This window comes from Saccoglossus kowalevskii, chromosome 19 (genome assembly GCF_978046115.1).
Source record: "Saccoglossus kowalevskii chromosome 19, keSacKowa6.1, whole genome shotgun sequence".
Lineage (NCBI taxonomy): Eukaryota > Metazoa > Hemichordata > Enteropneusta > Harrimaniidae > Saccoglossus > Saccoglossus kowalevskii.
In genome coordinates, this window is record NC_140659.1 from 565456 (window position 1) to 578574 (window position 13119).

General features: G+C 35.0%; 1 protein-coding gene across 1 annotated transcript in view; it reads left to right on the plus strand.

Annotated features, from left to right (window-relative positions):
- The first annotated feature begins 297 nt into the window (after positions 1 to 297).
- The window catches only part of LOC100376734 (SPARC-related modular calcium-binding protein 2-like), a 43147-nt gene continuing 30325 nt past the window's right edge, over positions 298 to 13119 (plus strand). Inside the window, exon 1 of the mRNA XM_085493906.1 lies at positions 298 to 407. Within this exon, the coding sequence (XP_085350032.1) occupies positions 339 to 407 (69 nt within the window). The 5' untranslated portion in view covers positions 298 to 338. The remainder of the gene's footprint in view (positions 408 to 13119) is intronic.

Genomic DNA, 13119 nt, shown 5'->3' on the forward strand with positions numbered 1-13119 from the left:
AGCATTCTACAGGTTACTTGTTATTTTTGATTTTGATGCATTGACATCCAGCTTCCACTGTTTGCAATATATTCCTACAGAATCAATGACATTTTGGAGACCATGTTTTGATTCTGACTGTGGTGTTATCAAATTATCATTTCCATGGATGTTAGACCTGTGTTTTGTGCAAAAGTAGTATCGTGACCACATATTTATGCAGTTATAATGAATAATAAACAAAAATAATAACCAAAATATTGTTATCTGTTGCTAACTGTAGTAACCTCATAGTACCTGAGACTCGTAAACATGTGACGTCATAGTACTCGAGGAAATAAAACAGTGCGTTGCTTTTGATGCCGGGATTCTATATTGCCATGAATTTCCTATTTACGTGCAGCGTTTTAGTCATTGGAATCGTGACGGTAGGCTTACTACAAGTACAATGTTAATACATGTGTAATATATGTCGTAGTTCTTAAACTAATCGTTTTATTTTAAAGAATACGTGTCACTGACTCACTGTTCTTTATGGCGTCACGGGTTGACACGACCCGCTTAACTTTCCATTGTAACCCACCCCTTATTTTAACTCAAACCCTAACCCCCCAGGTGTCCTTAACTTAAGAGGGGGTGAAGAGTAGAGCTCGTAATGGTATAAGTATGTGACCATGTCTGCCGTTCACATCGTCTGGTGTCGCACTGCATTGGCGTCGTGAGTCACTGTTGTTATTGTTAGCCCTTGGGGGCGGAAGGAGGCCAACCTACATGACTTTGCTTAGGGCTATATTGTTGTCAACAAAGATGCTACTATCTTTTATTTTAGAGATTATAAACAATGACAGTTACATAAAGAAACAAGACTGGAATTTGAATAATCCATAACGACAGTCGAGTTAACTTTTAGTAGTTAGTTATTTAGTGCAGAGAACTAGTATTAAAAAAAATGTGTAGCTTCCTGTCAAGTGCTACAACGGATTCTTTCTACAAAACAATTTCAATATAGTTATTTGGAGAGGCATATACTGAAGGACTGGAAGGTCATGAGATATCATGAATTCAGAAACATGTATAACATTTCTTAATATCATGTTAGCAAAGTACATAGAGCTCCATAATATAAGACTTCCTGACCAAAAACAATAAGTTTAATTTAAATATCAATCCTTGTTATGTCCAAATTTCTATTATCCCATTTTCTCTTGAAATACTTAACCTTTAACCTTAATTTTTTACTTTTGTAGCTTTATAGTTCCTAGTCATGTTGTATTTTGTATGTCTTAGTTCTACACAGCTGCTGATCGAAAACGTAATTATAGCGTTATAAGATGGATCAAAATTACGTTTGTAAAAAACGTTATAATAACCAAAAAAATGAGTCCAACTTTATAACATTACTAAATGATGCATTTACAATGTAAATAATTATGATATAATGACATTTGCAAAAAAAACAGCATAATTATGCTTTGCAATATCATACTAATAACGTATTCTTAAAACGTTATTATAACATAATTTTATAACGTTATAATACTGTTATTTTTAAATGTCACATACATGTATGTATCTTCCCTGGGTACGTCATAGTGACGTTTGTCAAAAACGCTTGAATGGCAATCTTAAATGTCATACCTTTAATGCTATTTTAAAAAAACATTATCATAATGGTATTTTATAACAGAAAAATACAGTTCTTCTGATGTGATTTATTTACGTAAATTGTCATAATACCATAATTACGTGTTTTAGTGATGCATAAAACATGTTGTATACAGTTATTACAAATACACTGATATAGTAATATACATACTTTATTTAACATTACAGTATCTCCATTTACACAAAAAATTACATTGTAACCGGGACCGAATACGAAAATATGAGTTGTATACTTGTGTAATTGTCTTGATTTTCCGGCAACAGCACTCGGACATAACATTAATACCTTTTTCAACAACATTATTCTGAAACACAAACAAAGCAAGAAATATTACAATTTGTCCCCTAACCACCAACACAGGGGAGAACAAAATTCAAATTTGCCAGCAAGTTCAAAATGGTCTATCTATGCCTCGCGTAGCAACCATCTTTCTGATTGATAAGCTTGGATAATCATAGTTTGCTGAGTAAAATCTTTGTCTGAATCATATATATTAATATTAATATACAACCTGTATAGTTTATACAACTACATGTATTTGACCACTTACCATGTGAAGAATGAAGAAAACGCCAGCAACAGTTACATCCACGAGTTTTATCGCTGTGGGAAAGCCAGGGGACTGAGCATGGTCCATACCATTTTTTGGATAGGGGTGCAAAGATAAAAACAGTTTATCAGCAATTAAATGACGCTATAATAACATTTTCATCAGAAAAATAATAATATTATTTAACAATTACATCTTTAAAATATAATAGAGTGTGATTGACTTAACTCGTTCTTAAAAATTATGTGCTGAACAGCTAAGTAAACAGTTAATAGATGCTGATAAATTACGTTATAAGAACGTTTAGAATATTATACTATGAAATAAAACATGATTTCAATATACTTTAATTTTGAAAATAACAAGTCGTTACAAAACACTAATATAACAGTTTCTAGTTGTTCCTAGTTGTTCAATAGTCTGGTAAATTGAATGTGTCTGGTCAGTTTTATTCAAGCAACTCGTTTTAAAAAAATAGTGTGCTGAATTTCAATTACTGTTTTAGTCGCATTGCCCCCAACTCAAACCACAACTCGTTGGTAAATAATCGATGAAATAGTTTGTCTGGACACATTCAAGTTCCTCTCACTGTCACCTTAAAGCTGTGAAAATTTGGTGTAAATCTGACGACAATAAGTATACGTTATTTTTTGTTAAAGACCTTGTATTTTGAAAAACACAAACTCCTAGAAAACATCCATGAAGTAACAGCAAAGATTTTCAAGCTTGTTTATCGGCACAATCTATTTGTTTTCCCATCAAGGTCTGTTTTAACATGTGTAGGGACATCCAAATGTGTAAGGCTATTGGAAACCAAAAAATAAAGGAATGGGATAGCTATAATTGGATAAATTCGGCATATGAAAACACCAAAATCAATGATTTTTTTCAGTGGCTGTGTGACCTTGTGGCTGAAGTATTCATATGCAAATGACTAATCTGTGAAACAAACAGGGGCGGAGACAAACCACTCAAATGTTTGGAAACACTCATTGTGTGTCAGATAGCTACTGATAACACATCCTAACATTGCTTTGTCTTGAGTTTATCTTTGAAACTTATAGGCACACAGATTAAACCTGTGTTGCTGATTTTGGAAAACTCTACTGAGGCTGCCTTGCTTCCCTTCAGAAAATCTACATTTTAACCAACTTACATGACATTCTATGTTATGTTGACTTTATCACATGAAAGTTTATAGTGTATTTCATCAATTAATAAATAAATGTAAAAATCGTAATTTTCAACACAAATAATAGTCTCGCTACCTTAATAACATAATAAATACATTGTAGAAAATTACGTTATAATGATGTAATTATAATAATAATAAACTTTATTGCCATACTAGGCCACCGGCCCATCACAATCTCAAATTTACATTTCTTGAAAACAATAATAATACATAAATTAACTGTAATTTTGATACATTTAATTAATATATGTGTAGTAAAAACTGGGTAACATTCTAGTTCACCTAATACAGCTAAATTTGGGGTACCCCCTGTAACTCCCAGAAATCTTTTACAGTAATTATAATGGACCCGCTCAATACATTCATACTTCTTAAAACCCCAAACTTCAGACCCATATGTCAGAATTGGATATATCATGAGATCAAAATTTTTAAAATATAAATTATATGGCAATTCCCCAAATGTTTTCATATATCTGTTAACACTATGGAGAGCTTTACTAGCTTGGTCTGATAATGTTTCTGTAGCTTTGTGCCAAACATTCCTACTGGAGAAAACGATACCTAAATACTTATAATAAGAGACCGCTTCTAAGTTTAGGCCATTATATGACCATTTCTCAGTTTTCTTAACAATACCCCCATTTCTGAAGACAATGATTTTGGTTTTTGATAGATTAACCTTCATTTCCCATTTTTCATTAAATAGACTAAGAACGTTTAGGAGTCTCTGTAGACCTATTACAGTATCAGCAAATAAAACAATATCATCTGCATAAAGATAATAAACAGGTCTTTCAATTCCTGTGTAATTTGAATACCCATGTGACCAGCGTTTTCAAGCATTACTTGCAATTCATTTATAAACCACAGTCCCTCAACAGTGTATAAACATAGCAAAAAGAAAGGGGCTTAATCATACACAGCCTTGCCTGTCCTTTACTGGACAACTGAACTGTTCGGTGTCATATATTCCCAATTGACCATCCGGTCAGGAATTTTCCAGAATCAAAAATCAAGTTAAAAAGCTCTGATAGATTAGACTGAAATAAATTACGAAAGTAATTTAACCCACTCATCTGCCGAGATATCATCTTTCTCTCCTTTCCCTCCTAATGATCTGATATTGTCAAATAGGGTTTTATTGTCTTTCCCGTCCGCTAAAAGTTTATTTTTTAAATGATGATCTTGATACTTATTTTTCTTTAATTTACACACTGACCTGAAATCACGTTTGCATGTTTTATACTCATCAAGATCTAACTGGCTATTGGAATCACGAAATTTACGTAGTTTTTTGTATTTGATAGATTTCAATTCTTTACAAAATCTTCGTCAAACCATGGCGCATTAATATTTTTGACAATACGAGGCTTAAATTGCACTTTCATATCAGAACTGGCATATTTTAAAATATTGCCAATGCATTCAATAGTATTATCAACATCGCCTCTATCTAGTGCATCCCTCACCGAACGCCATCTATCGGAGTCTGAAAATCTGTCTGTAAATGTAGTTCCAAGTTCCTGTTTCCACTTAAACTTAGTAATTCCATGCAGTTTTACCCCTAAATTAGTCGGTCCAATGCAATAGGGCAATTCGTGCTTTAGATCCACCCATGCAACAATAGGGAAATGGTCAGAGTAATCACTTAAAAGAACTGAAAAGTGAGAAACCGAACTAAACATAGCTGATGAAAAAATCATATAATCAACAAGGCTACTGCCATTATTAGCAAAGCAAGTAAATTCCCCTTTGGCGTCTGATTCTTTACGGCCATTCGCAATGTGTATATCAATAGTTTTACATAGTGAAATTAGGGATCTCCCGTAATTATTTACTGCTGTATCTTTTGACTCGCGTGAACGTGTAAAATTATCACTTGAGTATATACCCACTGGTAAATAAGTAAAATTATCATCTATAATAAAATCATTTAGTTTGGCAGTTCTTGAATTTAGATCCCAGTTAACACAATATCTACATTGGAATAATTGTTTAGAATATTTGTCATACACTCTTCTAAAAGATTAATACCGTTTTCATCATGTAACATGTCATATGTTGTGGAATATTCAGGTGGGATGTAAGCACAACAATAAATAACAACTCTTGAAGAATTAAAGTTAAAAAAGTAATTTTGTAAATTATATAGTACATTTATGTCCTGTAATTCACACTTTAACAGAGTCGCACCATTTACTATGGAATTCTTGACATACACAGCTACCCCAGCAGAGTTCCTTCCACGTTTATGCAATTTCTTCCTCAGTTTATTAAAACTCACATAACCAGGAATATCAGATGATTGCTCAGTTTCAGCCCAAGTTTCCAGAAAACCAATGATGTCATATTTCGAAATTAGACCTTTAAATTCATTAGATACTAGTTTAGTTTTTAAGACCCCTCACATTTAAGGAGAACAGTTTTAAAACATTGCTCTTATTGTGGGGTACATTGTTACTTATTTCATGGTTCACAAATCTAGTCTTACTGTGTTTAGGGCCTCGACCAACTTCCTATCTCCGGCCGTCAGCTTGTTTAATATCATCGTTTTCATTGTTATATATGTATGTCTTGCCTTCAATAATCAATTTATCATACAACATTTTACAACGTTTATTTTCATTTCTAGCTTTACTCATAAATCTAAACAGTTTATTCTTAAGGTAGAGATGCAGTTTATTTGTGAATTTCAATCAAAAATATTTTTTTTCGTTTTTTATATAGATTTTTATCTAAAGAACATTCTGTGAAAATTTGACCAATGAATTCTTATTAGAACACCGTTAAAATTGCTGGTTATTTTCTGATTAAAAATAAAAAACACTCACACGTGGCAATGTTTATGTCCAATTGCCTAATTTGCATGAGTAATCAAATAACAGGACCTTTGATTGACAATATGCAAATCGAGATTGTAAGGGTCATAGTTCATTCAATTCACGCGCATGTGCAATTATTCTCAAATCAGTTATCGCTCGCTAGCAAACCAAACATTATATTTCCTCAGCGTTTTTTCCTAATTTTTATCATTACATTATGCGTGGTGTGAAAAGAAAGAGAGGTAGAAAGAAGATTCAGATGATTTCTATGTCGGAAGAGGCAAAAGCTACACTGAAGGCATCAGCCCGCCGAACGAAAAACAAAATCGATGTGAGCGTCCAAACGTGACTTTCCCTGAAGGCGTGAATCCGAGTTTCTGATTGACTGAGAGATTTTATTTTAAATAATTGTTCTCAAAAAATAAACTGAGCATGTGAAGAATAATTTAACATTGTTTACAGTGATAACAGCTCATTGTCGAAACGAAGCTTACCCATTCACGCTAGTCACAATAAACATCATACTCTTGAATAGACGTCAATGACTACGGTAAAACTTAGACTCTATTTTAGGCATCAGGAATGATTGAAATGTCCGAAAATGACGCCAAAATACACCTTAAAAGTCCTATTTTAAGTTTTTCTAAATCCCATCCCGAATTTACGGCAGAATCTGGTCCCTAAAATAAGGACACGTGAGCTTTGATTCTAACCGGATATATTGCACTGGGTCGGGAAGATACAAACTTTCCGATCATTCCCAAGTTTTGCTAGGTGGTGCGAGACAGCTTTGTTTGCAACCGGACGAACTCCGTTTAATTCAATGAAGCAAACAACTGACAATGCTAAATTAAATTGTAGAGGTACGCTAAAATTAATTGAAAACAAGCAAATAATTTCAATGAAAAATAAATCACAGAGAGAGGTAACTTGATACATTAACAACTCTTTTGACGCGCTGACCGCTTCTCCGCGTCTGATGTTTTGTTTTCCTTGTCATAATACTTACTGATTGATGATTTTGTTTTGATTTTTGAGTTTTTTAGCTTGCAACTCGGCCACGACCTTTGCTTTTTCCGTGAAAAATGGGGAAGTTTACGTCAATTTGACGGACATTCCATTTTATTTTAAACTAACGAACACACTGTTTAGCACTCCTATTTTTTTTCATTTGCTGATTTCTATTCAGAAAAATTCGACCGCTCGAAAATGCACCTTAATTTTGCACTCTTAAAACATGTCAAATTTCCAAGACAAATTATTTAAAACTGGTCGAAATTTTAAAACTTTTACGTTAGGAGCTGGAGCTCTCTTCTTGCAGGCGACCGTCGCCGGTAGTACAAAAGCATGTTTTGTACGTACATCCGTGCGCTGATTGTATGCGACTGTAGAAAATCCCTGAATAAGGCGTTACCAAAATGGAAAAAATAAAAAAATTGCCTTCTTAAAAAACGAACAGAATTCAAATATTTCTTTTAACAAATATGTTGCAGTGGGAAAAATGGAATTGGAAACGCTGAACAAAACTTCTGTGCCTCGCGTTTCGATTCTAGGATTACGCGATTATTCATTATTGTGCGTTCGCTTCCTGGAGTTGGTCCTCAATACTACATAAAAATCATCGAGGATAAATAATTTAATATCCCACTTTGTACTCTTCACGGTAAACCACAGGCTCTGAAATACTCGTAGATTTTTTATTGAAAATACATCGAAGAGAAGCCATGATGTTTTGATCGCGATAAAAGGTCACCTTCCTAGTACCGCCCCCTGTTTAATAATTCATGAGATGACGTAATGTTTACTGGGCATTGACACGTGTTTTTACCGACCCCACCAAAACACTGGTATGAATGACGTGTTTCTGATTTATATATTCAAGAGCAGTTGTTCTGGTCCAACGATTTTACATAAAATGTCTATGTCTATACATTAACTTTCAATTTCAATAGTCTAGAAAGTATGACAAAGTATGACAAAGCAGTAATTCCCGGTTTAACGCGCAAATATGCAAATTAGCCTTTTTCTCGTCTTCTATTTTTGGTGAATTCTTGGGTTTTAATTTAAAATAGCTGATAGACGCTTTGGCCAATTGCCTCGAAAATTTCACACATTATTGACAAGGTGTTCCCCCTTCAAAATGCGTCCGGACAGTTTATTACGGCGAGTGGAACAAAAATAACAAGTCCGCAATTAACATGGATATATAAATTATGCAAAAATAGAAAAGAGTGAACTTTGAAGTCATGCTGTGCGACTTTGAAAGCCGTTAGAGAGATGAGTGGACGCATTTGAATTAGTAGTATACCAAGGTATCCAGTGATGTAATTTTACCCACAAACGGACTTGAAGTTTTTAAGCTAATTTTTTTTAAACCACTTTTGTCCAAAAAAGCATATTTTTGACCCAAAATCAAAAACGCATTCTGGATATTTAAAATAAAGACAAGTTTTTCAAAGTTTGTATAATAAGCTTTCAGAAAATATATAACATGTTGGATATATAATACCATCTTCATTGTCTAATTACTCAATTAAAAAGCAAGCCAAATAAACTGCATCTCTACCTTAACATATCGAACACGGTCAAGAAATTAGTTAGTAATTTGGTAACGTGAATTCTTATCCTTCCAGTTTCTTCAAGTGACGTAATTATAAAATGGTTCGATGTCATGTTTTTAGATTGTTTTTTATGACGTCTCAAAAATACGTTGTTAGCCTTCGCAGACGAAGTCTGCCGAAGGCTTATAGATTGGGTTCTGTCTGTCCATCCGTCCGTTCGTCTGTCTTTTACCTCTTATAACTTTGATATGCTCTGTCCATTTTTTTTCCAAGTTGGTGCAAATGTAATTCTCAATGCCATACATATGCACGCCAAGTATTTTTTTGATTCGCTAAAGTTTCATTGTGTTTTTCTGTTATTTTCAACATTTTACTCGTACAAATGCCGGAAAAATCCGAGTTTTAACGACATCTCGCAAGAGAACTGGCATACCGTATTGCGCATGCGCCAGTCTAACCGCTGAGGAAATCGGCGTTGATTCATTGACGCTGCAGGTCGGCGTCTTCTACACTGATCTGACGCATATCGCGCAAGGTGTGCCAGGAGTTTGTTCGAAACTACGAACGTTTCAAAGTCATTCGTCGGTTGGCACGTATTTTACAGATATATTAAATCATTTTCACGGGCCTGTTTACTAAATAATGATACATGAAACTTAGAAAACTTGTAAGTACAAACTGGGCCCAAATTGCGCAAATTTGCAATAAGTTTACGCTGCTGGAGTCTGGTTCGGATGGAGTTCTACGCGTGATCTTATTGCGCTCAAGGACGTTCTATTTTCGAACTAGTTGAAACCGGAAATAACGCAACTACTTTCGAACTTCAAACACAAATTTGATTATCGTTATTATGTGTTAGTTTCTGTTATTTCAAAGATTGAATTATGTATGACAATAATATTTCACTCTATAAACAATATTTTACTAAAATATGTGATTCAAAGGCAACCCAAATTGTAAAAAGCAATATCAAGTTCCGCGTATAAACACTGTTGTAAAGAGGCGGCGGAGCGGAATTTTAGCCAAAATCGGCTAGTAAGGCGTCATATGACATTGGCTGGTTCCCGCCTCAAGTGTCATGGCGTACCAAGCCACAAGAGGCCGGTAACTAGTAACGGTTCTGGCATTCTGATTGGTACATCACTTTCTCGTTGCTTGTTCCATTTCCCTTAGTTACCTGACGTCAGCGCTTACGCTCGTGGCCGTTCAGGGGTTTCCTTTTACTTTCGAAAGTTGGGCGAATAAAAAGAATTGTTTCTTTTGTTATAAATTTCCACAGAACATATCAAATCTGTAAATCTAAGCAGGCAGTATGTATGAGCGTGGCTTTATTGTAGCATTACTGACACGTTTACGCAAAACGAAACTTGGAATGTTTTCAAATTATGTCACCCAGTCGCGTTCCTTCCGACCTGAAAACCGGCCCAAATGGAATAATATGGCGATTACTAGTTACCTGCGTCCTACCTGCCATTCGCAAAGGACGCCGGGAACCAGCGAACATATGACACAGGTTTGTGCTGGGACAGCGCTTCCGGTGACGACACAACGGCGTCGATTTCGTCTGAGGATATTTTATTCCAGACTGTATTTTTCTTTGCACAAGGCTTATATAGATTAAATTCTATCTCAAAGGTAAGAAACTGTGCTTATAGTATTTATTATGAACTTTGATTTATCCTTTTTTTGTCCTGACTTTAGTGAGAAACCAGCGATCGCACAGTGTCACACTTTGCCAGAAAAACAGTCCTGCTATTAGTTCAAAGAACTGGTTATGAAACGTGTGAATCGAAAGTTTATCTCGTCATTAAGCAGGCTTGGGAATAACGTTTGGCATATAAAATACTGGAATAATAAAAAGTAAAAGTTTTGGAACACGCTGATCGTGATTCTGTTATGTAGGATTACTATTTCCGGTATTCATTGGCACTTGCTAGAAAATTGAAAGGAAGTGTGAAACTTGGTTTTGTGCACAGTCACTTGGGGGCTGAAAATCAATAAATACTAATTTAAAAAAAAAAAAATCATCCGCTATACGTATATAAATAAACAAGTTGTGAAACACGGCACCTAGTAAATCGACACCCTGTCGGTTTCAAATGTCGATTTCTTACCTTAAAATGCGAAACAAAAAGTGCAGAGGGGGTCAGGTGTTACGTTAATAACCATTGTTCATAATCGCTAACTTGGTTTTATTCAAAACTGCACAAATCGCGAGTTTTCTGGTGATATCCGACAATTTCATGATCGAAAATGGCCAGCAGCCAGAATCAAGGGGGATTCGCACAGAGTTCTGGGTAAATCAAGTGCGCATACTCATTTTCAGCCAATCAGGCGTGCCGTAACAGCGAGTATTTCCTTGATTTACCCAGGGTGTTGATTTACTAGGTGCCGTGTTTCACAACTTGTTTATTTATATACGTATAGCGGATGATTTTTTAAAAAAAAATTAGTATTTATTGATTTTCAGCCCCCAAGTGACTGTGGTTTTGTGAAGACATATTAGACTAGAATTATCGAGAAAACACAAGTCAAGTTCGGCCAACCGTGACTGCTTGAAAGCAATGATGAAATTGAAAAGTACTGTAATTCAATATCAATGAATCTATCATCGCTTTTAAATTACCTTTGAAGTAAATATGATACCCGAGTGCGTTACTACACTCGTGACCGGTACCTCCATGCTCCATGCGGTGTTGAAGTTTTTTGGTAAATCGAACCTCTGTCAACAGAGACACATTTTCCCAATCAGCTATTTATTTCGGTACTGAAGTCAGGGTGACAATTTCAATGTTTAGCTACCATAATTTATTTCCATTATGAGCAGGAAAATAAATTACAGACCTCGATTGAGATGGATTTAACGGCGGCCATGTTTTTAAGGGATATGTGAAATAATATTAGGGAGGGGGTCAAATTCACGTAATCCTCAATTTTAATGATGTTGACTTAATAGTCATAATTTTTTTTCAAAACTCTGGATATTATTTTATATATTATTTTAATACAACTACAATATGTTAATTAGTATGCAAATTGATATGCAAATTAGCAGCCAGTCTGAGACAATGCAATCCAGTTCAAAGGAAATTTGATATACACTTAGGTTACATGATCACTACCTCTGCTGATTAGTTTTTTTTATGCACTTCTATCTGCTTTTATATTAAATGTATTTTTTTGTATTTTTCTCAATAGTTTTTTTTTTATTTCTTTTGATAGCTTGGCATCCATTTGGTTCAGCTCAAGTGAAATTTTCGGCATATCCCTAGTCAGATTTTAATGACATTGAAAACACAAGTACAGTAGAACGTCGATTATCCGTACTGTTAGGGGGACATGCTTTTTGTTCGGTTATGCAAACAGTTCGGATATGCGATCTTGTGTGGGCGTGCTCAAATTTACAGGCTCACGTACACACAAATTCTAACACACATGACTGTAATGAAATCAAACAATAGTACATGTAGAGTACGTCATTAAAAACATTTTTATTTAATCAGTAATACATTGTAATAAAACTGTTGCACGCTGGAATGTGAAAAAATGTTTCAAAATGTCCGTAAAGTGTAGCGATAATAAAGTTCCGTTGCTTCTTTCTTGGGAAAACCAAGTCCCAGAACCAAGTGAAGACTGATATCTCTAAACGATCGTCATTGGCTGTTTTCATTATCTTTCGTTTCAGTCCTGCACTTGAATCCATTTTACTGGAAAAATCCAATAGCTTTTGTTTTGCCTTGATATCGGATAGCTCGATGTTACAGATTGCTCGTGGATTTTCAAATGGTGAACTGCTACAAGATGTCCCGATTTTATTTGATTCAGCAAAGTTTTTAACACCTAGAACGAATGACATAATAAATTGTTGTAAAAATCCAGGTTGGCTGCTGTGATCACCAGACGTAAACACTTCGACGCTGTGAACCATCAAACGGCCCGCCGACTGTGGTCATTGGTTGCCGTTGTCTGCTGATAAACCATCAAAGAGGCACACCAAGGTTTTGTCATTTCGTCACTCTTTTTCACTACACTATTAAACTGGCGTCGCTTCTGTGGCAAGACATCCCAGAAGTTATTTTTTTTCTTTTTTTATTCCGAAAAGGATGTGACTTCTGATACTGGACATTAAAATTAAAAATCGGAAAAAACATGGGATCGGCTCATTGCCGCGTTTCTTTGACGGCAGTGGAACCCGTACGATTTTCCCGGGAAACGTATCCGAACTGCGGTGACTTACAACTTGGTAAAGTTAAGGATCTGACTGTAAACAGTGGAGAAGACATTTGATGAAGTTTGTATTTTTAGGACATTTGTTATTTACAGTGGAACACTGGTGTTGCATA